General features: G+C 44.7%; 1 protein-coding gene and 1 long non-coding RNA gene across 3 annotated transcripts in view; one reads left to right on the forward strand and one right to left on the reverse strand.

Moving 5' to 3' along the window:
* Window positions 1-27900, reverse strand: part of LRCH1 (leucine rich repeats and calponin homology domain containing 1) — a 225996-nt gene that overhangs the window by 86095 nt on the left and 112001 nt on the right. For both annotated transcript variants that reach the window (XM_054719758.1, XM_054719757.1), the window contains exon 3: window positions 3002-3128. In XM_054719758.1, coding sequence (XP_054575733.1) covers window positions 3002-3128 — 127 coding nt within the window. The remainder of the gene's footprint in view (window positions 1-3001; window positions 3129-27900) is intronic.
* On the forward strand, window positions 430-27638 carry LOC114235330 (uncharacterized). The gene is made up of 3 exons (XR_008556715.1): window positions 430-768; window positions 6957-7069; window positions 27066-27638. It is a non-coding gene; the product is annotated as an uncharacterized LOC114235330 (long non-coding RNA).

A 27900-nucleotide genomic window follows, 5' to 3' on the forward strand; every position in this document is an offset into this window, starting at 1 on the left:
CCAGAGTAATAACCATCTTCTTTCAGAACTGCCCCCATTGGTGGCAGCTGAGCAGCCAGGTTAGGGCAATGTGGCCATGTGCCTTGGGTATTGCTGACTGAGTCAGGAGAGGACAGGAGACTCAGATCTTGCCTCTCTCACTTGGAAACCAGGGCTGAGACCTGCTAGTAGGTCCCTGCTAAGTGCTTTAGCTGGGAGGACATTTACACTTGGAATCTGGGGGCTAGGCAACTTCTCCATTGTACGCAGAAGTAGAGAAAGTCATAAAAGTAAACCATGGCCACCGTTCTTAACAACTTTCCAGTGTCTTGTTCTAGTCATTTCGTGATCCCCGATCAAATGTCCTGATACTGAGTGATGGGAAGACCTCTGGATCTCTATAACCAATCCCAACTCTTGGTCTGAGTGAGCTGGAATGGGTTTCAGATACTGCTATCACATAAGTCCTGTTTTAAGTAGCCCTAGTGCCTTGATACAGCAGTTACTCATTTCTATACTAAAGTCAAAGTGGATACACATGTGACACGGGTGCTGTCACTTTCCCAGCCAATTTTCGAAGCAGACATGACTAAGTGATCACAGCACTCTATCTGGGCCTCACAAGCCATCACAACAGGATTCCAGGTGGCCCCAAAGAAATTAACTGGAGTTGGCACACAAAAGAAAAGTTATTGGTCATCAATGTTCTAGAATGGCATCTACTTACAGGAAAGTACTGTGTCCTTTCCATGGTTGGAATCACAGTATTTGCTCTGTGTTTGACACAAGGTCAGTGTGAGATAATGCTTGCTCGGGGGCTAAATTGTGACTGTTGTTTTAACCTGATTGCTCATTCTTGCCTCTACCTTCACCCATTTTAGCTCAATGGAAGTCTAGAAAGGAATTATTCTTTCCCACTCTAAGAAACAAGGTATGTAATTAAATAGGTAGAGAAAGAGCTGAGATACAGTAGTGCACCTCACCCTCAGGCACACACTTACAAACCCATCTCTGCCCGTCTGTAACTCATTCTTCTTTTTTATCCCTGGGGATAGGGTCACATTTTAAAGTTACATTAATTTAGGGCAGCGGTCGCCAACCAGTGGTCCATGGACCACTGCTGATCCGTGAGGTCCGAAAGGTTGGCGACCACTGCTCTAGGGCAAGGCTACTCAAATCCTCACAGAATCACGGCACGCCATTATTTCTGTCTTGTGACTTATCTATATACATTCAGAAAGTGGGGCCTACTAACCTATTTGTAGATTATTTTTTGTTTACCCATAATTTATCACAAACTTATTTTCATTGTGAAAAAAATGATCTACTAGTAACTACCATATGATAAGCTGTAAACTTCAGGAGCTGTAAGTCATATAAACTTAAGGAAGTGTGAACTACAGAAAATCTGTAACTTTCAGGAACTATGTCTGTTACAACAAAGCCAAGGTTACCCCTCTCCCTCCTTAAAGTCTTTATCAGTAACACTAGAGACACGAGTGTGGTCCCTAGGTCTGGCCAGTGATCCAAGTGCAAGCGTCTGGCGTAGAAGGGCAGGTCCCAGCTGACCTCTGGGCCTTGAGGAGCACCTGGGCCCCCGCCTCCCCCCGAACCCCCCCCCCCCCCCCCGCCTGAGTCATGGCGGCGCCCGAGTCCCCACTCGGAGATGCGGTAAGCGCGGCCGGACGCCACGAGCTGGGGTGCAGCGTGGGCCTCTGGGCCGCCCAGCAGTGCAGCACAGAAGCAGGGCAGGTAGCTGTGCTCTCTCCTGACCAGCCTACCCATGGCGGCTATGGCCCAGCTCACCTGGAAGATGCCACGTGGGTGCAGGCAGGCTCCTTGCAGGTGCCCAGAACCTGAGCACTGGGGCTTTGAGCACTGAGGCTTCCCTGGCGTGTGAGCCCTGGCGTCCCAGGGAAGGGTAGCAGGGGGCATGAGAGAGAGAGCTTTAGGGACACCCCGCATTCTCACCGCACCTCCGGCCCGTCATCCCCGGCCCTAGGTAGCCAGCAAGAGGTTGTAGCACATTACAGACGCCTGCCATGTTCTGCGCCACCCACTAGCCCCCTGGTAATCAGTGCACGTCATAGCGAGAGGTTGAACTCCTGGTCGAACGACTACCCAAGGGGACAATTTGCATATTAGGCTTTTATTATATAAGACTAGAGGCCTGGTGCATGAAATTCGTGCATGGGGAGAAGGGGATTGTCCCTCACCCCAGCCTGCACCCTCTCCAATCTGGGACCCCTTGGGGGATGTCCGACCGCCCTGGGATCAGGCCTAAACGGGCGGTCGGACATCCCTCTCACAATCCAGGACTGCTGGCTCGCAACCACTCACCTGCCTCTGCCTGATTGCCCCTAACCACTTCTGCCTGCCAGCCTGATCACCCCTAACCACTCCCCTGCCAGCCTGACCGACGCCTAACTGCTCCCCTGCCTGCCCAATTGCCCCTAACTGCCCTCCCCTACAGGCCTGGTCTCCCCCAACTGCCCTCCTCTGCAGACCTGGTCTCCCCCAGCTTCCCTCCTCTGCCGACCCGGTCACCCCTAACTGCCCTCCCTGCTGGCCTGATCACCCCCAACTGCCCTCCCCTGCAGGTCTGGTCCCCACCAACTCCCTCCCCTGCAGGCTTGGTCCCCCCCAACTGCCCTCCCCTGCTGGCCTGGTCCCCCCACAACTGCTCTCCCCTGCAGGCCTGGCCTCCCCGCAACTGCCCTCCCCTGCTGGCCTGGTCTCCCCCAGCTGCCCTCCTCTGCCAGCCTGGTCACCCCTAACTGCCCACAACTGCCCTCCCCTGCAGGCCATCTTGTGGCAGCCATCTTGTGTCCACATGGGAGCAGCTATCTTTGACCACATGGGGCAGCCATCTTATGTCTTGGAGTGACAGTCAATTTGCATATTACTCTTTTATTAGATAGGATAGGCTCAGTTCCTCTCTGTCCAACCATAGCAAAAAGTTTTTCTGACAACTTCAACAGACTATGATTTGTAAGCAAGCACCTTAAAAATCAGTACATACCAACTCCGTTAACTGTTTGAGCTGACCAATCTCTTCTGGCAGCGATCCAAGTTTGTTGTTACTTGCAATTAACACTTTGAGAGGCAGACCACACAGGCAGGCAGGCAGGGTGGACAGCTGATTTCGACTGCAAAGACAATACAAGGGCACATGTGAACATACAGGCCACTCCATACCATTTGTGAACCTTTTTCACAAGCAAGGAGAAAAAGAGTAAGCTGAAAAGACACCTAACAAATATGAAAATCCAATAAAGTTTCTGTATATGTAATAACTCAAATCTCATATGTATAAGACAAGAAAATACATTTTGCAAAAAGAGAGGCATAGGCTGTTCTGAGGGAAGCACAAGGAACCCCTGCAGAAGCTGAGCCCATGGCCAGCCAGGGCACAGGTGGGCAACATGCCCTGCATCACCAATAGCAACAGGAAGCTGGTGCCAACTGTCATCTTCCTGACAATGTGAACAGGAAATCCTGAGAGGCCCAAAGGCATTGTCTCACCTATTTTAGTAGTAATGGAGAGATCATTTTCCTGTAACTCACAACACCACCACCCAATTTCCAACGTTTTGACTCACTGTGGTTGTTTGCTTAGGTATGTGCAAGAGAGCTACTTTAAAAAAAAAAATCATTATTGCTGAGTTTTCTGTGAGGCGGGAAAATGTTGAAGAAATAAATCTAAGAATCATCCACAAGTATATGGCAGTGACTTATTTTATCTCCTCCCTCACAAGCAGCCCCTTTCCTGGTATCAAGTAAGAAGACAGATGGTTTTGAGCTTCCCTTTATTTTTCTGGCCATTCTGTTGTTGAAATCAACAACCAGACAGTAAACATAAAACTCTGTTGTATGTCATGGTATTGCACCTACTTAGAACTTCTGTGTGTAAAGCTTCAGAGGCTGTGGTACTGTATGCATGTATCTATGGGTGCACATAACATCTGTGTGTGCAAGGGCATGAGACAGACAGATGGACTGCAAACACACAGATTGTTACCAGTGGTCATTTTGGGGGGAGTAGGTACAATGAGTGGATTTTATTTTCTTTACTACATTTTGCTAAATTTTCCAAAATGACTACAAAGTGCTTTTATAATTAGGAAATAAATCCTATATAATAAAAGCCTAATATGCAAATCGACTGAACGGCAGAACGACCGGTTGCTATGACATGCACTGACCACCAGGGGGCAGATGCTCAATGCAGGAACTCCCCCCAGCCCAAGGTGGATGCAAGCAGGCCCCCCGCCCCCCAATCGCCCTGCCGGTCGCCCTGCAGAGGAAGGTGACTGGCGGTGGCGATGGGGGGTGGGGGATGAAGAGGGGGGACAGGGCCAGTGGGCAGGCAGCGCCAGGCCAGCCAAGGTGGGTGCCAGCGGGGATCCCCTCGATCACCCCGCCGGTTGCCCCACAGATTGGCCCTGATCGCCGGCCAGGCCTAGGGGCCCTACTCTTGCACAAATTTCGTGCCCCAGGCCTCTAGTATCATTATAAAAAGACTAGGTCGGGGGTCCCTCAGCCCAACCTGCCCCCTCTCACATACTGGGAGCCCTCAGGGGATGTCCTACTGACAGCTTAGGTCTGCTCCCCACGGGGAGCGTACCTAAGCCGCAGTCTGGCCTCCCTTTGTGGGAGGCAACCGGGCTGGTCAGGGGAAGACACCAGCCCTATCACCCCACTGCTGCAGCCACTGCCAGTAACCGCAGCCACCAAGGTGTTTTCATCAACATGGACTCCAGTCCCTTCACCAAGAAAAAAATGACAACTTTCTTTAGGCATTTTCAAGATGTGTCTTTCATAGGATATGCATTTCTTTATTTTTTATCCTCACCTGAGGATATGTTTCCATTGACTTTTAGAGAATGTGGAAGAGAAAGGGAAAGACAGAGAGAAACATCAAAGTGAGAGGAATACTTTGATTGGTTGCCTCCTGCATGAGCCCTGATCTGGGCCCCGGCCAGGGAGGAGCCTGCAACCTAGGTACATGCCCTTGATCAGAATGAACCCAGACCCTGCTGTCTGCAGGCTGAGGCATTATCCATTGAGTCAAACCGGCTAGGGCAGGATATGACATTTCTTAGCCCTCCAGCAGCGGACCTTCATTTTTATCTCCAGAAGTGTGGTGGAAAAACCCTAGATCACCTTTTTGGTTTCTTATTACCCAAGTTACTAAGAATATTACCAGTGGCATACAGGAAGCTTAGGCAATGTGCAGTCAGAAAAGGTGTTTCCTCTAAAGTTCACACCAATGGAGGGCTGGGCCCTGCCCAGGCCTAAAGCCTCTGGCCAAAGCTTTAGGCCTGGGCAGGCCCCTCCAGCTTCCTCTGATCACCGGCTCAGCCCCTGCCCAGGCCTGCCCAGACCGAAAGTCTCTTGGGCAGGAGCAGACCCCCAGCTCCCTGCAATCAATCGCAGGGGGTCCGCTCCTGCCCAGGCCGAAAGCAGACCCCCAGTTCCCTGCCCAGGCAATCGATCGCAGGGGGTCCGCTCGTGCACCAGGCCAAAGCAACCCCCAGCTCCCTGCGATTGATTGCAGGGGGTCTGCTCTGGCGGAGGCTTTTGGCCTGGTGCTGGAGCAGACACCCAGCTCTCTGCGATTGATCGCAGGGGGTCCACTCCTGCACAAGGCTGAAGCAACCCTCAGCTCCCTGCGATCGATCGCAGGGGTCTGCTCTGGCACCAGGCCGAAGCGGACACCCAACTCCCTGCGATCAATCGGAGGGGGTCCGCTCGTGCACCAGGCCGAAAGCCTCCAGTGGAGGCTTTTGGCCTGGTGCTGGAGCAGACACCCTGCTCCCTGTGATCGATTGCAGGGGGTCCGCTAGTGAACCAGGCCGAAGCAACCCCCAGCTCCCTGCGATTGATCGCAGGGGGTCTGCTCATGCACCAGGCCGAAAGCCTCTGGCGGAAGCTTTCAGCCTGGTGCTGGAGCGGACCCCAGCTCCCTACGATCCATCACAGGGGGTCCGCTCAGGGCGCCTATGTATGCAAATTAACCGCCATCTTGGTTGGGTTAATTTGCATACTCGCTCTGATTGGCTGGTGGGTGTGGCTTGGGCATAGCAAAGGTGCGGTCAATTTGCGTATTACTCTTTTATTAGGTAGGATAAACTTCATCTGCATACTGGTTATATGGATGCTTCTTTTGTGAAAATTCATTAAGATGCACATTTGTGATCTGGGTACTTTTCTGTATGTGTAAAGGTTTTATTCTCTCATTCCCCCATACCATATGAGAGCGCAGGGATCTGGTTAGCCAAAGGGTGTCTCTAGCTACTGGGCTCATAAAAAAACAGGTGTTGTTCTCTTGAAAGAACCTTCCTAATATGGATACTCTGTTGTAACACCCTGACATCTCTCCTGCTCCTGGTCCCCAATGCCCAGGTAATGAGGTTTTGGCAAGAAAAGATACAGCCGCCCTGACCGGTTTGGCTCAGTGGCTAGAGCGTCAGCCTGCGGACTGAAGGGTCCCAGGTTCGATTCCGGTCGGGGGCATGTACCTTGGTTGTGGGCACATCCCCTGTAGGGGGTGTGCAGGAGGCAGCTGATCGATGTTTCTCTCTCATCGATGTTTCCAGCTATCTATCCCTCTCCCTTCCTCTCTGTAAAAAAAATCAATAAAATATAAAAAAAAAAAGAAAAGAAAAGATACAGCCACATCTTCTTTCTACTGCCCAGACCCAAAAAGAAAGCTATTTCCAGAGAGGAACATAAGAAGGAGAGAACTTTCTCTATGAGGGTCCAGCAGAGGAGAGGAGATTGAGAGCCCTATGGGGGTGGGGGTGGGTGTTCCTGGCACTAGAAGGACCAGCTGGCTCTTTGCTCCCTCCTGGTTAGGATGACAGGTGAGAATAAGGGTGATGGACTCACCCTGGCCCTCTCTCCTGATCTCTGGGGATAGTGGCAGGAGAATCTAGGACTGCTAGCCTGTCTGTCTGTCCTCTCACCCACAGGAGCCAGTGGGGCTCTACGGATGTAGGAGGAGAGGCCCTGCTTCCTGGTGCCTGCTGGGAGAACTTTCTTCAAAGACACTACCTCCTGAAAAGAGAACTCAATTTATCAAAAGGTGGCAAGTAAATAATTTGGGATGTAATTTGTGGTTACAAAATACTCAATAATATGTAATTTCATAAAATGAGGATTGGTAAATTAAAATGTTAATAAGATAATTTTATTATTTGAGCTATACTAAGCTTGTCAAGAGACAATATTGGGAACAAAGATAAGTATGTTCAAAAATGTCTACATTCCTATTTTCCACAGAATCAATGATTACAGTTGAGATCTTATCTTTGTTTCTTATCTTGGAAACTCAGATTTAAACTATTCCCAGTCTTACTATCTTAATGCAGGCATCTAATCAAATTAACAGATTTTGAATTGGAGAGGCATTTATCTTACTATTTAAGTAATGCAATGAAGGCTCTGTTTATTCAGAAGCATGAGTATTTGAAATAGCTTGGAATTCTTCCAGGGTGGGTACTAATTGAAAATAAAATAAAATTTAAGCTTGTGAAAGCATTTAGTTTATTTGATAGGAAAGAGTGCTATTTATGCTAAAAGCTGCTGAAGAGATAGGTATTTATTTATACCCCACACATTTCTGTATTTAATCACCAGGAGACCAATAACATGCCAAGTTTTCGGTCATAATACGTGCCACAGACCTGGGGCACATTTCTTCTACTGCATCTATCTGTTCCCTCAGCCCCTACCTCACATATTTTATCACAGGATGTTCCAGTATTACTTTTAATTTCCCCAATAGGAAAAGGAAATACACATGCACACAAAATCCCATTAGCTCTCCAGCAGGTCTTTATAAAGGAGAGGAGAAATTGCTCTCTTTAATCCTCTGCCCACATCAGCAGCCTGAGCTTTTTGAAACCACTCATCTGGCATTTTTCTCAAGCAAATAAGTGCCTCAGGCTGAAATCCACTCCCCTCCCCTCCCACTCGTCTCCTGGGGGCCTGAACCCTATAAATAGCCCTTTGAGGAAAGAATTTGTAAAAATAAGTCCATTTAGTGTCTGATAAAGTAACATTTACCTTAAAATCTAGCCTGTGAGCCACATCTGAAAACAAAATAAAAAATTAACTCACTCATTACAAAAGAGTAAGTTAGTGGGGGAAAAGGGCCACTCACTCAGTAGTAGAAATTACAGATCCAGTCATGGTGGCCTGAAACTTCTGCTATCAAAGAGCTAAGCTCATCCAGCATCCCATCAGTCTCCCTACCCATCTGCATAGAGGATGGCACAGGGAGCAATGAGGAGAGGAAGGCAGGCAGTGGGCTTTTACCGTGGTTACTGTTAATGCTTGTCTCCCATCTTTCTCAGTTGACTGACTCTCCATTAGATCTGTCTATTTCCTAATTCCAAGATGGAACAAGGCAGTGCAACATAGTAGAACAATTTTGATAGCCTAAATTTCTCTTGGTTTCAAGTATCACTTAACCTAATTCTTAAATTAAGAAATTCACAAACCAAGTCATTTATTTATAGTTTTACTTTGGCAGAATCTTATTTTAGTGTATTTTGACTATGGCACTTATTAATATGGCACTTGTTATTAATGTTTCAAACTTAGTGTTTGACAATTTACTAGGAAATTATTTCCTTTAAAGTATGTAATGATGAAGGCATGCTATATTTTTACATGTGACTTTATTATCAGGGCATCATATGTATTTTTTATTCTACTGGACTATAGGAGTGAACAAAAGTAGGTTAATAATAATGATAAATACAATAACTAATAATAAATTATTATACAAAAATAAACTCACAACTATAACCTTACTTTTGTCCACCCCTGGACATTCTTTTTTAAAATATTTTTATTGATTTTTAGAGAGAGAATAGGAGAGAGGGAGAGAGAAACATCAATTGGTTGCCTCTTGCATGCACCCTAACAAGGGACCGAATCCACAACTTGGGCATGTGCCCTGACTGGGAATCAAACCACTGACGTCTTGGTGCATGGGACAATGCCCAACCAACTGACCACACCAGACAGCGAACCTGTATGTCCTTTTTTTGTATGTATGTGTATTCACTTAATAATGAAACATGGAACTCACTCAACAGAAAATAATTTATAGGGTGATTTCTATAACAAATTCACTTTAATTCCCTTGGTAGAAAGGTCGCCAACTGTGGAATTAGAAGACCTGGTTTCAAATCTCATCTTTGCCACAAATCATCTGTATGACTAAGTTTAACCTCTCTGGCTTTGTCGTCCATAAAACATAGGTAATAATACCTTCCTAACGTGACACATGAGATTATGAATACAAAAGTATTTGGCCCAACACTAAATCCATATATAAAGATTAAACCAAGCCCAACCATTCATTAATGTTGCCAACCAACTATTAGGGAGGTAACCACAAAGAGCATATGTGTGCTTAGCTAGGTTTCAGTGGTTTTTATTTCCTAATTGCTGAAATTTCAGCCACTTTTAGAATATGGTTTCATATTTCACTTATTGAAAACATCAATTAAAAATAAAGATCATTATTCTAAGGCATACTGAGGAGAGCCAGGCTATACACTTTTAGTCCAAAACAAACCTTGTAACTATTTCCAATGTGGAGAACCAACCTCTATACTAATAAAAAGGTAATATGCTAATTAGACCAGGAGACCACACATCTTCCTATCGTCTGACTTCCTTCTGGACAAAGCCACAGTGGTGGGGGCCGAGGCAGAGGCAATTAGGGGCCCTGAGGCCGGCTGGGGAGGGCAGTTGGGGGCCATGAGGCCAGCCGGGAAGGGCAGTTGGAGGCCCTGAGGCCAGCTTGGGAGGGCAGTTGGGGGCCCTGAGGCTGGCCAGGGAGGGCAGTTGGGGGCCCTGGGGCCGGCCGGGGAGGGCAGTTGGGGGCCCTGAGGCTGGCTGGGGAGGGCAGTTGGGGGCCCTGAGGCTGGCTGGGGAGGGCAATTGGGGGCCCTGAGGCTGGCTGGGGAGGGCAGTTGGGGGCCCTGAGGCTGGCTGGGGAGGGCAGTTGGGGGCCATCTGGCTGGCAGGGGAAGGCAGTTAGGGGCCATCTGGGTGGCAGGAAAGGGCAGTTGGGGGCCATGAGGCCAACTGGGGAGGGCAGTTGGGGGCCATCAGGCTGGCAGGGGAGCAGTTAGGTGGCAATCAAGCCAGTAGGCAGGCAAGTGGTTATGAGCCAAGGGGTCCCGGATTGGAGAAGGTGCAGGCTGGGCTGAGGGACCCTCTTCCCCCCCCATGCACGAATTTCGTGCACCAGGCCTCTAGTCTATATATATAAAAGTCTAAGCAACTGACTGACCAGCCAGTAGTTAGGACGTGCACAGAGCCCTCTCGCACTTCAGGACCCCTCAGGGGATGTCGGACTGCCAGTTTCGGCCCAGTCCCCATAGGCCAGGCCAAGGGACCTCACCAGTGCATGAATCCATGCACCAGGCCTCTAGTCCTATACAATAAAAGCCTAACATGCGCCGAAACCGGTTTGGCTCAGTGGATAGAGCGTCGGCCTGCGGACTCAAGGGTCCCGGGTTCGATTCCGGTCAAGGGCATATACCTTGGTTGCGGGCACATCCCCAGTAGTGGGTGTGCAAGAGGCAGCTGATCGATGTTTCTCTCTCATCGATGTTTCTAGCTCTCTATCCCTCTCTCTTCCTCTCTGTAAAAAAATCAATAAAATATATTTTAAAAAAAAAAAAAAAGCCTAATATGAAAATTGACTGAACAGTGGAATGACAGGTAGGTGGGAGGGGACAGCGATTTGGGGGTGGCACCATCCTCCAATTGGCCTGCCAGTCACCTCCTGCAGAGGGAGGCCAGACTGCGGCTTAGGCCCGCCAGGGATCGGGCCTAAATTGTCAGTAGGACATCCCCCAAGGGCTCCTGGACTGCAAGAGGGTGCAGGCTGGGCTGAGGGATCCTTCCCCCACCCTCCGAGTGCACGAATTTTTGTGCTCCGGACCTCTAATTACAACATATAACCACATGGATGACTTTTTTTATCCATCATCTCTAATTCCAGGATCCCACCAGTTCTCGGGAAACCATGCATATCTAAGGATCACCACCTCCATTTACTATTTGGTTTCCAAAGACAAACAAGTAATGATGAAAAGATCACAATTCTATTAAGAAAATGTCACAGCATACATCTGAAGGGACAGAGAAAAAGTAGGCCAGATTTCCTGGTTGGCACCCTGGGCAGCTCACCCTATCTGAGTCTCAGCCAGGGAGGGGAAGGAACAAGTATGTAGTACTTACTGTTATTGTTTGTTTAAATAGCATTAATTGTCTGTGCATGGCACAGGACCTATAGTCAACAGCAATTATTACTGTAGCCAAGTAAGTTTCCTTTTTCACACCTAATTGTGTTTTTATGTTCTTTTTGCATGACCTATTCGCCTTTCACTAAAGGCAGAGTAACTTTTCTGTTTCGTATGTGACACTTGACTGTTAATTGTCTTCATGCACATACAACAGTGAACCATATCCACAGAGAACCATTTCCTTTTCTTGCTTGGTCCATTCTAGAAAACCCAGCCAGGCAACATGTTTCACCCTTGTTTCCCCTAATGACTACTGGTTGCCCTTCCATCACCAGTCTTCCGCCTTCATTCCCACCACCGTCATATGCCTGAGGCAATCACCAACAGCAAGAACATCGTTTTATGTTGCCTGGTCATGCTTTGGTCAACTTTACTTTCATAAATATAAAAGCTATAAATATAATTTTAATCATATTTTACATGAAATTATTAATCTCAAGTGAGGTTATGTATATGTATAAAATCTGGGAGTCTATGTTAAAATCTAACTTTGAAAGCAGTTATGCTACCTATAATTTGAGTATGACAATCATTTGGAAATTTATAATGTTTCAAAACTAGAAACACAGTATCTTCATTTCAACTGAATATATATATATATATATTTATATATATATATATATATCCTCTTTTTTCTACTTATCCTGCCAAAGAAATGACCCTCATAATGCTTCTGTCATGTAATTTGACAGCCACTGATATCACAGTTCCACTTACTAGTAACTGTTCTAATACTTATACAAACCAATAGCATATCCCTTTACTGACAATAATATAAAATCCACTTACTGCCCTAGCCAGTTTGGCTTGGATAGAGCATCGACCTGTGTACTGAAGGGTCCTGAGTTCAATTCTGGTCAATGGCACATGCCCAGGTAGTGGACTTGATCCCCAGTAGGGGGCGTGCAAGAAGCAGCCAATCAATGATTCTCTCTCATCATTGATGTGTCTATCTCTCTCTCCCTCTCCCTTCCTCTCTGAAATCAATAAAAATATTTTTTTTCAAATCCACTTTACTCAAATACCAGACCTTTGCCACTGTTTTTCTTAGCCCATATTATAATTCATATGACATGCCACAAAACTTGATTCAACAAATTCAACAAATATTTCTTGGGTAGTTATTACATACTAGTGGCCCAGTGCATGGATTCATGCACATTGAAAGGAAATTAATTAGAAGAAATATTTTAATATCACTATTTGCCCTTTCTCTATAATAGTAGTGTCAGAGATGAAAGAAAATTAGTAAAATATATATGAAAATAATATATAAATTGATTAACAAACAATAACAACATAGACATGATATAAAAACAAGAAAAGCATGACATAAAAACATTGGTAAAAACAATGACTGATAAATTTATTAAACTTATTCTAATATCTCCCTGTATACCACATTAAGAGTAAAAACACTTTCAAAGTGCTTGACTAATTTCCCTTGTCATGAAGTATTTACAACTTTAACTTTAACATCACATGCTCTTTGAACTCGAGAGAAAGCAATATATAACTGACCATGTCCGAAACGGGTTCAGGTAGGAATATTCCTACTCTGTCTAGAGTTTGTCCTTGTGATTTATTAATAGTAATCGCACATGCTGGCATCACGGGAAACTGTCTTTGGACTAATTTAAATGGGAGGCCAGTGTCAGATGGGAACAAATCAATTCTTGGAATCAGAACAACCTCTCCTTCCACAGATCCTGTTAATACTTCAGCTTCGATTATGTTGGGTCACAATCTTTTGATAATAAATCTAGTACCATTACAAAGATCCCATTTACTATTAAGATTTCTCAGTAGCAAGATAATTGCACCTACTTTCAATTTTAATTTATGACATGGCATTCCCGAAGGAGTAATACTATTAAGAAATCTGATGGAAAATTTTTCCTTTTCGGTATCATCTATTGAATTGATGGAATCATCACTCAAATAGGTGTGAAAATCTCCATCAACTATATCCAAAATTTCTTCATTTAATTTATGACTGTGCTCATTTTTAGGACAAATAATCACACATTTAGATATGTTTTTAATGTTATCTATAGATATATTATTTCCAAAGGTAGCTTCAATAATAGATTCACTACAAGTCATTTCAAGGGGGATTTCAATAATATCCATTCTAAGAGCTTAATATGTATCGCACATGAGAGAGTCAACGTTAATTTTTAAATTGCCAGTGCACGTCATATGTACTGGCCGGTCGGTCAGACTGTTGGACAGATGAACGGTCAGTCACTTAGCCTCTTATATGTATATAGACTAGAGGGGCCCGGTGCATGAAATTCGTGAATGGGCCTGCACCCTCTCCAATCCGGGACCCCTCAGAGGATGTCCGACTGCTGGCTTAGGCCCGATCCCGCAGGACATCCCTCTCGCAATCCAGGACTGCCGGCTCCTAACCGCTCACCTGCCTGCCTGCCTGATCACCTTTAACCACTCTGCCTGCCTGCCTGATGCCCCTAACTGCTCCCCTGCCTGCCTGATCACCCCTAACCACTCTCCCCTGCCAGCCTGATCACCCCTAAACTCTCTGCCTGCCTGCCTGATCACCCCTAACTGCTCTCCCCTGCCGGCCTGATTGCCCCTTACCACTTCTGCCTCAGCCCCCACCACCATTGCTTTGTCCGGAAGGACTTCTGGAAGAAGTCAGGTCTATCCGGTCTAATTAGCATATTATCTTTTTATTATTATAGATAAGGCACTGTGCTAAACACTTAGACAATTATTTTATTTATATTCACAACAATCCTGTAATGTAAACATTAAACCTACTTTTCAGACACAAAAATTGACATTGTTCAGAGAATTTAAATAACTTGCTCCAAGTTGCCTAGTGAGTTGCTCTGTGTTAAGATTTGAAACCAGGTGGTTCAGGCTTCAGATCAAAGTCTGTGATCTTCCCTCAACACAACCCAGTCTCTTCTCATTTACTTTGGAATAAAAAGTGAAGGTAAATCAAGAAACTAGTAGGAGGGCACTGTATTCCAAACAGAAGGCAATGAAACACTAAATTAGTAGTACAATGATTGAGTTATACAAAAAGGGAAGGAGAAAGGGGTCAAAAATCATTTATGAGACTCCAAATTGGGGTATTGGAGAAAAACAGTATGAACATGGGCAGGAACAAGGATCCAAGATATGCTCATTTGAGAAAGAAGAAAATGGAGTTAGCACATGTTGAATTTTGAGGAGTCAATAGGTATTCAAGAGAAACTAAATTTTAGGCCATTGGGAAAATGAGAATTAGTGCTCAAATGAATCAAAGAAATAAGAATATATCTGAGACACATGAGACATGAGGTCTGCAAGAGAGTATTTAAGGGTCAAAGGTTGAGCTTTGGGGAATTCAGCGTTAAGGTGCAGGAATAGAAAGAACATCCAGGCACTGGAATAGAGAAGAAACAGAAACAGGCAAAAGAGTGAGCAGGAAAGCATGTAACCAAAAAGCCAATAAGACTTTTTTCAGAAAGTCAGAAAAAATCCTCCCACATGCTCAAAGAAAACTTCAATCCTATAAAGAAAGGAGCTGGGAAGAGAAAAAAACCTTGAACAAATGTCATAAACAATTAACAAACGTTAAATCTGACTACTGGTGAGCAATTGAAATATTTTTTTGTACTTTTCAGTACTAAATTTTTTCTTGAAATAAATTAAATAGTGTAATCAGCAGAAACAAGTGAATATTTATGTATATTTAAAAGACGCTAAATAAATCAGCCTGAATGACAGCTCTATGAAACACACTTTATGCTAGAGTATTTCTGGGGCCTTTCTCTTTTCTACTTCTATTTAAGCTTATCTTTCAATACATTCAGTACATACAGATTACTTGGCCTCTGAATATGACATATGAAGGTACATACTTTTTAACCTCATCTTTTTTTTAGACATGAGTTCTGGAGGATACTTTGAGTGATACACATTCTTGTAAGTCAGTGTTTACAAACTGGTGTTCTGAAAAACACTATTTTAAGGCACGGTAATAGGTAGTACCAAAAAAAGAGAAGAGTTATGTGTTGCTTGGAGAGTCACAATATCGATTAGCACGATACCCAAACTTTTCTAAAAGCATACCTACTAACATCTACCAGAATACCTTTCTACAGAATATATTTTGGGAAAATGACATTGTACTGACTATGTACTCCTATGGAGTCTGGTGGGTAAGTTTTCTTCAGATCAGTTATACTCTACTCATGAACAGAGATTAATAGATAACAGTGCCATATGACCCACATCTAAAAGTGACCAAACCTTCTGATAATTTGGATCTTACCCTTCAAAGAGAGTTTATCATTCTATCTGTCCTGATAATCCATCTGGTTCAGAGAATATAAAGGTGTTCTAAGAAATGGGAGGAGACAAAAAAATGCCTTCCAGAATAAACTGCTCTTGTGACTACCATACCTTTTGCCTCCTAAACACCTAATATCTTTTTCCCTGAACAAGTGCTATTTGAAATTCTTGGCTGCATTATTTTATCAATATTTCCCCTCCCTGCGTTTTCCGAGCACAAGCATTCCTTTCAGAAGGAGGGTAATATTTTTAACATCATAATCTAAAACTTCCCAGCCCCTGCAGCATTTTTTATTATTTTTGTAAATGAAGTGATATATTTAGATCTGGATTGGGAAACTAAAAAGACTAATACTGTCTCTTTTTCTCAAAAGCAACTCTTATAAAAACTTTTTTTTCATTCATCCAGTTACTGTAATTGTTACTAATAAGCAAATAAGAACGCCGAGAGAACTAAAGAAGCCCAGGCTTGGCTATTACGCCCCAGACTGCAGTCAAAGCCCACCTGCCTAAAGCTCCAATTCCATGTGGCCTTTAATTTAAGGGAAGTATGATTGCAGGATGCTAGCAAGACAGAAAAGGCAGAATTCAACAAAGAAAGGACTGAAAATTATGAAATCAAATTTTCACAAACTCCAATTTAATGGGTCTAGGCTTCAAAACTAGTTCTCATCCAGTTTTGCAATCAAATAACTAAAACAACTCACAGAAATTTAGTATCAAGTGAAAGTTTTTTTTAGTTAATGAACAAAGTATCCTACCTTATAATAGAGAAACATGCAAATTGACCGCACCTCCGCTATGCCCATGATTGGGCCTGCGAGAGGCTGGGGGCGGGACTCCAGGTGGCCTTTCCGGCTGTTGAGAAGACCAAGATGGCAGCGCCCAATCCTCTTAGTTCCGGGGGTCCTCCGCATGATCGCCACCGGGGGGGCATGGCCGGGCCCAGCAGGGCGCTCCCGCGGTGATCCAGGCAGCGATCGCCACCGGGGGGGCGTGGCCGGGCACAGCCGGCGGGTGATCCAGGCGGCGATCGCCACCCGGGGGGGCGTGGCCGGGCACAGCATGGCGCTCCCGTGGTGATCCAGGCAGCGATCGCCACCCGGGGGGCGTGGCCGGGCACAGCCGGGCGCTCCGCGGGTGATCCAGGCGGCAATCGCCACCCCGGGGGGCGTGGCCGGGCACAGCCGGGCGCTCCGCGGGTGATCCAGGCGGCGATCGCCACGGGGGGGCGTGGCCGGGCCCAGCCGGGCGCTCCGCGGGTGATCCAGGCGGCGATTGCCACCAGGGGGGGCATGGCCGGGCCCAGCCGGGCGCTCCACGGGTGATCCAGGCGGCGATCGCCACCCGGGGGGCGTGGCCAGGCCCAGCCGGGCGCTCCGCGGGTGATCCAGGCGGCGATCGCCACCCGGGGGGGCGTGGCCGGGCACAGCCTGGCGCTAAGCGGGTGATCCAGGCGGCGATCGCCACCCGGGGGGGCGTGGCCGGGCACAGCCTGGCGCTCCGCGGGTGATCCAGGCGGCGATCGCCACCCGGGGGGCGTGGCCGGGCCCAGCCGGGCGCTCCGCGGGTGATCCAGGCGGCTATCGCCACCCGGGCGGGCGTGGCCGGGCCCAGCCGGGCTCTCCGCGGGTGATCCAGGCTGCGATTGCCACCCGGGGGGGCGTGGCCGGGCCCAGCAGGGCGCTCCGCGGGTGATCCAGGCTGCGATTGCCACCCGGGGGGGCGTGGCCGGGCCCAGCAGGGCGCTCCGCGGGTGATCCAAGTGGGGATAGCCACCCGGGGGGGCGTGGCCGGGCACTGCCGGGCGCTCCGCGGGTGATCCAGGCAGCTATCGCCACCCGGGGGGCGTGGCCGGGCCCAGCATGGCGCTCCCGCGGTGATCCAGGCAGCGATCGCCACCCGGGGGGGCGTGCCCGGGCCCAGCCGGGCTCTCCGCAGGTGATCCAGGCAGCGATCGCCACCCGGGGGGGCGTGGCCGGGCCCAGCTGGGTGCTCCGTGGGTGATCCAGGCCTCGATCGCCACGGGGGGCGCATGGCAGGATTTGCCCAGCCGCTCCCAGGGTCCCTGGGAACATTGCAGGCATGTGGTTGCTGATTCCCAGACCAGGCCTCTGGCCACAGATTCATAGCTTTGCAGAGACCTAGGGCAGGGATCTGCTTTATCTGCAGAGAGACAGAGGTTCTGCAGTGCCCCCAAGACGTGGGTGGGCCCAGCCAGGGATCAAGGGGCATGGAAGGACTCCTGGCCGAGGGGCAAGGACCCTCACCCCTGAGGCGGGGGTTGAGGGGTGGAGCCACCTCAGTGAAGGGGTGCTGCACTGCAGGGTACTGGACTGACTGACGTGATTCAGAGAAGCTCCCAGTGCTAATGGGCCTCGCTCAGGTGGCCTTCACACTTCAGAGGCAGTGACTCCTGCTCCTGCCTTCACCCAAAAGCAAGCTCGCTACACGCTGCCCCATAGCAGAGCATGCCTAGGCAGTGAGTGGGAAGCCTTCCACCTGCTTCGGAGAAGGGGGGGCAGTAAAGAATGGGGGGAGAGGAAAGAATGTGGAGCATCCGCAATGAAGAGGTGCTTGAGAAAGAGGCTGGGACGCCTGACTGGAAGGTTTATTCTGTTTGCTGGGCCGCTGCCCCTTAGGAAGCGCAAAGAGCATGGCTCTGAGGGCTTCCTGTGTGTTCTGAGGGCTTCCTGAGTCAAGTTCCACAGCCAACTGGAATTGGCCTCAGTTTCCTGGTCTGTAAAATGGATGAAGCGTGTCCCAGTGCCTTCACTGAGCTTTGATGGCCAATTGAGATACTATATAAAGAAAATGAGGGAAGAAGTGAGAAAGAAAAGGAAGGACAAAAAAACACAAAAGAAAGATTGAAAGGAACCTGTAAACCCATTGTCACTTAAATAGGGAATATAGTCAATAGTGTTGTAATGATGGTATGATGCCAGGTGGGTACTAGAAATATCGGGGAACACTTTGTAAAGTATATGATTGTCTAACCACTATTCTGTAACTAATATAAAACCTGAAACCAATACAAAATAAGGTTGAATGTAAAGAAATGAAAATTGGAGTGAAATTTTTATGAATTTCAAAGATTAAATAAAAGCTGTAAAGGAAGGAAGGGGAGAATAAAAAGTGTTTTTCATTTTGCCACTTCATTAAAAAGACAGTTGTCTTTATGTGGTGCTTTTATGCTTTTCTAAGTCATTATCTCATTTTAATTTCCGGGCAACTTAAATACAAGATAAGTATTCCCTCCACTATTTAAAGAAAGGAAATCTTGGTGTCTGGTCCTAATGATTCAATCGTCAAGCCCTTATTGTAAAGCAGGGTTAGTAAAATTTTCTGTGCAGGGTCATATCTATACTAATAAAAGCCTTGGGGGTGATCAGGCCAGCAGGGGAGGGTATTTGGGGGCAATCAGGCCCGCAGAGGAGCAGTTAGGGGTCAATCAGGCCAGCAAGGAAGCAGTTAGGGGGCAATCAGGCAGGTAGGTGAGCGGTGAGGAGCCAGCAGTCCCGGATTGTGAGAAGGATGTCCAACTGCAGGATTAGGCCCAATTCCACAGGAATCGGGCCTAATCCTGCAGTTGGACATCCCCCGAGGGGTCCCATATTAGAGAGGGTGCAAGCTGGGCTGAGGGACACCCTCCCCATGCACGAATTTCGTGCACCGGGCCTCTAGTATTATTATAAGAATTAGAAAGTGCATAATATTTCATTAATAAGTAAAAATGTTTAGTGCTACAAATTCTTGTGCCACATATCCACTCACAAAGAGTCTTTTCAATTAAGGAATCCGATAGCACCACAAGTTTTTGCATTCAAAGAATTACTGAACTTTCACTCTCAATGTGTTTAATACCCAAGTAGAGCTTTTTGTAATTTATTGCCTTATACATCTGTTGTCACTTAGAGACAAAAGTAAACACAGGGAGTTTAAAGGCATTCTTGTGCTTGAAAGCCACCCCAAATGTAAAGAAATAAGAACTATAAATGAGTTTATAAGAAATGTGAAAGATAGAATCAGATGTTCAACATATAACTAACAGGGAATACCCAAAGAAGATAGAAATAATAGAGAAATGGAGAACAGAGCAATATTAAAAAAGATAATGACTAAAATTTTTATCGAGTTGATGAGAACCATGAATCTTCAGACTCAGGAAGGAAAATGCATTTATAACAAGGTAAGTCAAATTAGTAAAATGTATATATAATACATAAAGTTCAAAAGTATCAAAGACAAAGAGAAGATATGGGAAAAAAGAAAAAGAAAAAATATGGAAGATTTTTCTACAAACCTAAAACATTTAGACTAGCAAAGAATTTCTCTGTAGCAAAACAGAGACCAGAAAACATGTCTTTAAATACAATAGAAATATTTGCCAACTTAAAACTTTATATTAATGTAACCTAGAACTTTATACTAATAATTTGAAACTTCTTTCAATAATGGGGGTGGGGAATTAAGACATTTCAGAAAAAGACTGTATTTACCACAAACAGTCTTCTTAAAAATGAACTTCTTAAAAATGCATGTTATAAAAGGAAAGTAGACCCTAAAATGAGATGAAAAAATATGGGTTACTACTAATAATCAGTTGACTAAAAGCAAGGACCTAAAATAAAGAATAAAAATATAATCTAAGTTTGAAGAGAGGAGCTTGCAGTTTAAGCTTTCTATAAATGCTATTATTTTGGGAGGATAAGAGAGATATTTTTTTACCTACAGAACTTTAGACTTTTGTAAGTCAAATATTCATATTAACAACTTATAGGTAACTTCTCTACTAAAAGTATAAAAATATAATGATTAAACAAAAGAAGAGGAAAATTAGAATAAAAATTCAGAATATTCAATAGAAGGTAGGAAAGGGCAGAAAAAAACACACAAAGAACCTTGATAAACAAAACACAAAATATGAAGGAAAATATAAATTCACATATACAAGTGATTATAACAAATGTAAATGGCTTAAATTCACATATCATAAGATAAAGATAATCAGATTGCTTTTTAAAATAATTTATCTATATTCTACTTGGAGACATACCTAAAACTTTAGAGAGGTTGAAAATAAAGGAGTGGAAAAAGATATATGAGGGAAAAAGAAAGCTAAGGTATAAGTATTAATTTTATATAAAATATGTCAAGAAAAGTATTTTAAAATCTTACATCTATGGACGAGGACAGTTTGGGGGGGCGGGGGCATGGGATGGGGTGGGAACCAGGTGGAAGGGAGCTATGGGGGGTGGGGGAAAGGAGAACATCTGTACTAATCTGAACAATAAATATTTTTTTTTAAAAAGCACTTTAGGGATACAGTGAACCACCACACAATGACAAAACCTAAAATTTACCAGGAAGGCATGCAATTTTGAATTTGGCCTCAAAATACTTGGCCTGTAACTTCGTCTTAAAATAACACATTAAGAGGGAATCCAAGATGGCAGTGGAGTAGGTGGAAGTTACACTCACTTCCTCCCAGGACCAAACTGGAATTACAATTAAAATACAGAGAAATCAACCTGAATAACCAACTGAAGAACAACTGAATAGAAATCTTATAAGCAAGGGTTACAGAAGAAGCCACATCGAGAATGGTGGGAATGGTGGAGATGTGAAAAGGTCTGGCCTCACTCCCACATGTGGTGGCTGAGATTCCAGAGGAATATCTTAGCTGCAACGATCCCCAATGAGAAGCACAGGGTCTCAAGCCCAAACTGGGCTCCTCAGCCCAGGAAGAAGCACCCAAATAACATCTGGCTGTGAAAAGCAGTGGGCATTCTGTCCACCAGGGAGAGACAGGAATCTGTTAGAGACACTGGTGCTCTCTGAAAGGGCCAATGCAAAAGAATCTCATTGTACCCTGGGCTGTGGTGGAGGGTAAAGCAGATTAGAGCCACTTGAGGATCGACTGGGAACTGTGGCTCTGGCCGGGGAGAAAGGAGAAGGGGCAGCCATTAGAATTCCTGTGCTGAGAACATTTCCTACACTACGGACACCATCATGCTTGGGTGTAGCACTCCTTTCCACAGGGCATCAGGTGGGGGAATGCAATAGCCTTACCCTCTAGATTCCGTGTTGCCCAACCCTGCAAAGCTTGCACCCTGCTGAGAAGCCAGCTGCCTGGGCCAGGGTATGGTGGTACTGGCAGACTCAAGGGTACCAGTGACTGAGTTGTGTGGCTTTGGGTCAAGGATCATTCCCCCCACGTTCCCATGAATTTGACCAGTGCTGCCACTCCCACACAGGAGATCCACTAAGCCCACCTTTCCGGCTCCCAGTGGCCTACCCTCCCAAGTCCTGGTGGCTCTGCTCTACTGAGGTATGGGAAGAATCTGAGACTAACTGAATGGTGTGGCTCTGGGTTAGGGGCTACTCCCTCCACCTTCCCCCAAGCATGACTGGCACCTCCCCATCATAGGAGATCCACAAATCCTATCCTCTCCACTCCAGGTGACCCTTCCCTGCTGAAATCAAACTGCTGGCAAAATCTGGGACAGACTGAGTTGTGTGGCTCAAGGACAAGGACCAATGTTCCCTAGCAAGCCAGACGGGTGCAAAGTTTTCCCTTCACACAAGCCAAATCTTGATATGTTGGAGCCTGATAAACTCTGCTGGCCTCACCCTGACAACTCTCTGAGATTCTGACCCACCACAAAGGTGTGAGCACCCAGCAGGTGGCAACTAGATGTAATATACCCTCAGACATTTGCTGAGTGGTCTCAAACCCACACTGGCAACGAGTGTGAACCTGTACCAAGCTGATGAATACCACTCGCCCCTACCTGGTGACTAACTGAAACCTTATTCATGCAACTTGAGTACCAAGCAGGCCCTTTCAGTGACTGAGCTGAACAAGCTGCCAGCAGATGGAGACAGGCAGGGGTAAACCTCGGGGTGCCATGGGAATTTTGCTGACCTGCCCCTAGACCCATAGCTGGTAAAAAACCAGACTTGATGCATAGATTGGTCCTTCCAGCACACACCCTGTCCCAGGAGAGGCAGCCACAAACTGAGGATGGCTTTGTAGCTGTAACAGGTTGCCCAAGGCCAGTCACAGTGTCTGCACCAGAGCCCCTTCCAAGAGGCCCCAGAATAAACACACCCAGGGGTCAGCTTCAGACAACATAAAAGAAGAATCCAATTGGTTTCACAATCAGCAAATCAAAAGGGAGATCTCAGCAGGCAAAAGACCCTGTTGAGGTGAATTCCCTGTGATCAGCACCTACACAGCAGCTTGTACACTGATCTGGGTTGATTTTCACAATTAGCGATCTTGAGAGTCAACACCATGAACAAAGTGCCCAATAGCAATCAAGACTCAATTACAAGAGGAGAGCTAACAAAACACATACAAGGGACATTACTGGAGCACCCAGCTCAGGTGATCAAGGAGACTGTGACAAGGCCACGCTACCAAGACTCGGAGTCATAGCAAATCTACCTAATATGTAGAAACAAACATAAAGAGACAGCCAAAATGGGGAGACATAGAAACATGCCCCAAATGAAAGATCAGGAGAAATTTCTAGAAAATTAGCTAAATGAAATAGAGGGAATCAATATATCAGATATAGAGTTTAAAAACTAAAAAGGTTATAAGGATGCTCAAGCAGCTTACTGAAAACTACACAGCAGGTAAAAGGACATACAAACCATTAAAAAAAAACAATCAGAAATGAAAAATACAATATCTGAAATGAAACATACACTAGAAGGAATAAACAGTAGGTTAGATGAAGCAGAGGATGGAAAATTAGTGATTTGGAAGGCAGGGTAGCAGAAAACACCCAATAAGAGCAGCAAAAAGTGAAAAAAAATTAACTGAGGCTAGTTTAAGGGAATTTTGGCACAGCATGAAGTGTAACCACATTGGTATCCTAGCAGAAGAAAGACAGTAAGGAATGGAGAAACCATTTGAAGAAATAATGCTTGAAAACTTCAACTAACCTGGTAAAGGAAAAACACAAGTCCAAGAGAGTCCCTAACAAGATGAATCCAAAGAGGCCCATAGCAAGACACATCATAATTAAAAAGGCAATGTTTAAAGACAAAGAATCTTAAAAGCAGCAAGAGAAAGATACTTAGCTACCTAAAAGGAAGCTTCCATTAGACTGTCAGCTGATTTTTTTTAACAGAAACATTTCAGTTCAGAGGGGATTTGGATGAAACATTGAAAGTGATGAAAAGCAAGGACCTATATAACCAAGACTACTTTACCCCGCTAAGCCAACATTTACAACTGAAGGAGAAACGAAGGGCTTACCACAAAACCACTATTATAGGAAATGTTAAATAATCTTCGTTAAGAAGAAAAGGGGGTGGGGGGAAACACAGGAAAATAGTTAAAAAGAATAAAATGGCAATAAATACCTACCTACCAATAATCACTTTAAATGTAAATGGCTTAAATGCTCCAATCAATAGACATAGGGTAGCTGAATGGATAAGAAAACAAGATCCAAATGACAAGTGCTGGCAAGGATGTGGAGAAAAGGGAACCAGTCATACACTGCTGGTGGCAATGTAGACTGGTGCAGCCTCTGTGGAAAATAGCATGGAGTTTCCTCAAAAAAATTAAAAGTGAAACTCCCATTTGACCCAATAATCCCACTTGTTAGAAATATACCCCAAGAAATCAGAAACACCAATCAGAAAGAATGTGTGCACCCCTATGTTCACAGCAGCACAATTTACAATAGCTAAGATTTGGAAACAGCCTAAATGCCCATCAGCAGATGAGCGAATTATAAAACGGAGGCACATCTACACAATGGAATACTATGCTGCTGTATAAAGGAAAGAACTCTTACCATTTGCAGCAGCATGGATGGACCTGGAGAGCATTATGCTAAGTGAAATAAGCCAGTCAGAGAAAGATAAGTATCACATGATCTCACTCATTTGTAAAATATAATGAACAACATAAACTGATGAACAAAAATAGATCCGGAGACATAGAAGCATCAAACAGACCGTCAAACCTCAGAGGGAAAGCAGGGGATGATGGGTAGGGAGGTGTGGTGGCGGGGGTAAGAAATCAACCAAAGAACTTGTATGCATATAAGCAAAACCAACGGACACAGACAATAGGGGGTGAAGGCCTGGGCTGGGGGGCGAGGGCAGGCTGAGAGACGACAATGGGGAAAAGAGGGGACATATGTAATACTTTCAACAATAAAGAACTTTTTTTAAAAAGAAAACAAGACCCATGTATACGCTGTCTTCAAGAGGCACACCTCAGAATGCAAAATACACACAGAATAGAAGTAAAGGGATGGAAAATATATTTCATGGAAATGAAAAAACAGCTGGGGTAGCAATACTTATATCATATAATATTGACTTTAAAACAAAGTCTATAGTAGGAGACAAAGAAAGACACTACATAATGATAAAGGGAGCAATCCAACAAGGTGATATAATCATTGTAAACATTTATGCCCCCAACAAAGGAGCACCTAAATATATAAAGCAAATCTTGATGTACACAAAGGGAAAGAATGAAAGTAATATACTCACAGTAGGGGATTTTAATACCCCACTGGCAGCAATGGATTAATCATTCAGTCAGAAAATCAACAAGGAACAGGTAGCCATAAATGACAAATTTTACCAGATGGATTTAATGGATACCTTCAGAGCATTTCACCCCAAAGCAGCAAAATATACATCCTTTTTAAATGTACATGGAACATTTCCTAGGAGAGACCATAGGTTAGTACACTAAAAACTCTCAATAAGTTAAGAAGATTGAAATCATATCAAGCATCTTTTCTAACCATAATGATAAAAAACTAAAAATCAATCACAAGAAGAAAACTGAAAACACACAAAGACATGAAGGCCAAATAACATGTTACTAAACAGTAAATGGGATAACAATGAGATCAAGGAAGAAATCAAAACATACCTTGAAACAAATGAAAATGAGAGCACAACAACCCAAAATCTATGTGACACAGTGAAAGCAGCCCTATGAGGGAAAGTCATAGCATTACAGGCCTACCTCAAGAAACAAGAAAAAGCTCAAATAAACAATCTAACTTCACACTTAAGAAACTAGAAAACAACAAAACCTAAAGTGAGTAGAAGAAAGGAAATAAAAAAGATCAGAGGAGATATAAACAAAATAATCTAAAAAAAGCAATACAAAAGATCAATGAAATGAAAAGCTGGTTCTTTGAAAAGATAAACAAGATTGACAGACCTTTATCCAGATTCATTAAGAAAAAAAGAGGCCTGGCTGGTTGGCTCAGTTGTTTGGAACCTCATCCCATACACCAAAAGGTTGCTGGTTCAATTCCTGGTAAGGGAGCATACCTAGGTTGTAGGTTCAAACCCTAGCCTGGGAATGTATGAGAAGCAACTGATCAACATTTTCTCTCATTATCTCTATCTCTCTCTTTCTCTCTCCTTCCTTCCCCTTCCCTCCCTTCTTTTTGAGTGAGGATTTTAAAAAAGGAAAAGAGACTACCCAAATAAATAAAATTAGAAATGAAAGAGAATAATTGACCCCAGAGAAATACAAATGATTATAAGAAACTGGTATGAACAACTATATGCCAATAAATTAGATAATCTGGACAAAATGGATAAATTCTTAGAAACATACAATCTTCTACAACTGAATCAGTAAAAATAAGAAAATCTGAATAGATAGATTACAACTAATTAAATTAAAAGTCATAAAATAACTTCCAACAACAAAATGTCCTGGACCAGATGGCTTCACAGTTGACTTTTACCAAACATTCAAACCACAACTACACAAGGCAGGTGTGGCTCAGCAGTTGAGCATCAACCCAGAAACCAAGAGGTCACCTGCAGACTTGATCCCCAGTAGAAGGCATGCAGAAGGCAGCCAATCATTGCTGTTTCTCTACTATCAATGTATATATCTATTACCAATGTATATCTGATAGATCCTCCCTTCCCCCAACTGATGGACAGAGTATGATGTAAACTCCACCTGCAGCCGGACATTCCTGAACACCTTATATGGACTGTACATTGAACCACCAATCAGCACCTGCCATATACCCTAAACCCCCAATTCCTAAATCCCTAGGTGCCTAATCATGTGCCTTACATGAAACCACCAATCAGCGTGGGCTGAGTGCCCTAAGCCCCGTCCCCTCTTTTCCTCCCCTTAAAAGGCACTCTCACCCCAGCAAGCTCTCTCTCTCAAGCTCGCTCTCTCTCTTCCCTTTCCCCCTCCTCTGGAAGGCGGCCGGCAGGGTGATCGCCAATAAAGCCTGTGTCCTGGTATCCCATGTCTCCGGCCCTCTGTTTCATCTTTCAATATCAAATATATATATATATATATATATATATGTATATATATATATATATAAATATATATATATATATATATATTAAAAAAAAAAAGAACTAACACCTATCCTTCTCAAACTCTTCTAGGAAATTCAAGTGGAGTGAAGACTACCAGGTTCATGTACGAAGTCAGCATTATCCTAATTCCAAAATAAGATAAAGACACTACAAAAAAAGAAAATTATAGGCCAATATCCCTGATGAAAATAGATGCTAAAATCCTCAACAAAATATTTGCAAATCAGATCCAGCAGCACATTAAGAAGATCATACACCACGATCAAGTGGGATTTGTTCCTGGGATGCAAGGTTGGCACAATATCCGCAAATGAATAAATGCGATACAGCACATAAACAGAATGAAGAATAAGTATCACATGATCTTATCAATCGATGCAGAAAAGGCAGCTGATAAAATCCAACACCCATTTATAATTTAAAAAAACAAACGAACCTCTCAGCCAAGTGGGATCATACCTCAACATAATAAAGGCCATATATGACAAACCTACTGCCAACAGCATACTCAACGGGTCAAAACTGAAAGTATTTCTCTTAAGACTGGGAACAAGACAAAGATGTCTGTCTGCTTTCACCACTCTTATTCAACATAGTACTGGACTTCCTAACCACAGCAATCAGAAATAAAATTTATTTATATATCAGAAATTAATAAAATAGAAAATAAAGCCCTAGCCGATTTGGCTTAGTGGATAGAGTGTTGGCCTGCAGACTGAAGGGTCCCAGGTTTGATTCCAGTCAAGGGCATATGCCCAGTTGCGAGCTTGGTCCCCAGTCGGGGGCGTGCAGGAGGCCACGGATCAATGACTCTCTTTCATTATTGATGTTTCTATCTCTCTCTGTTTCTCTCTCTCTCTCTCTCTCTCTCTCTCTCTCTCTCTGAAGTCAATAAAAAAATTTT

Source organism: Eptesicus fuscus, chromosome 8 (assembly GCF_027574615.1).
Source record: "Eptesicus fuscus isolate TK198812 chromosome 8, DD_ASM_mEF_20220401, whole genome shotgun sequence".
Classification (NCBI taxonomy): Eukaryota; Metazoa; Chordata; class Mammalia; order Chiroptera; family Vespertilionidae; genus Eptesicus; species Eptesicus fuscus.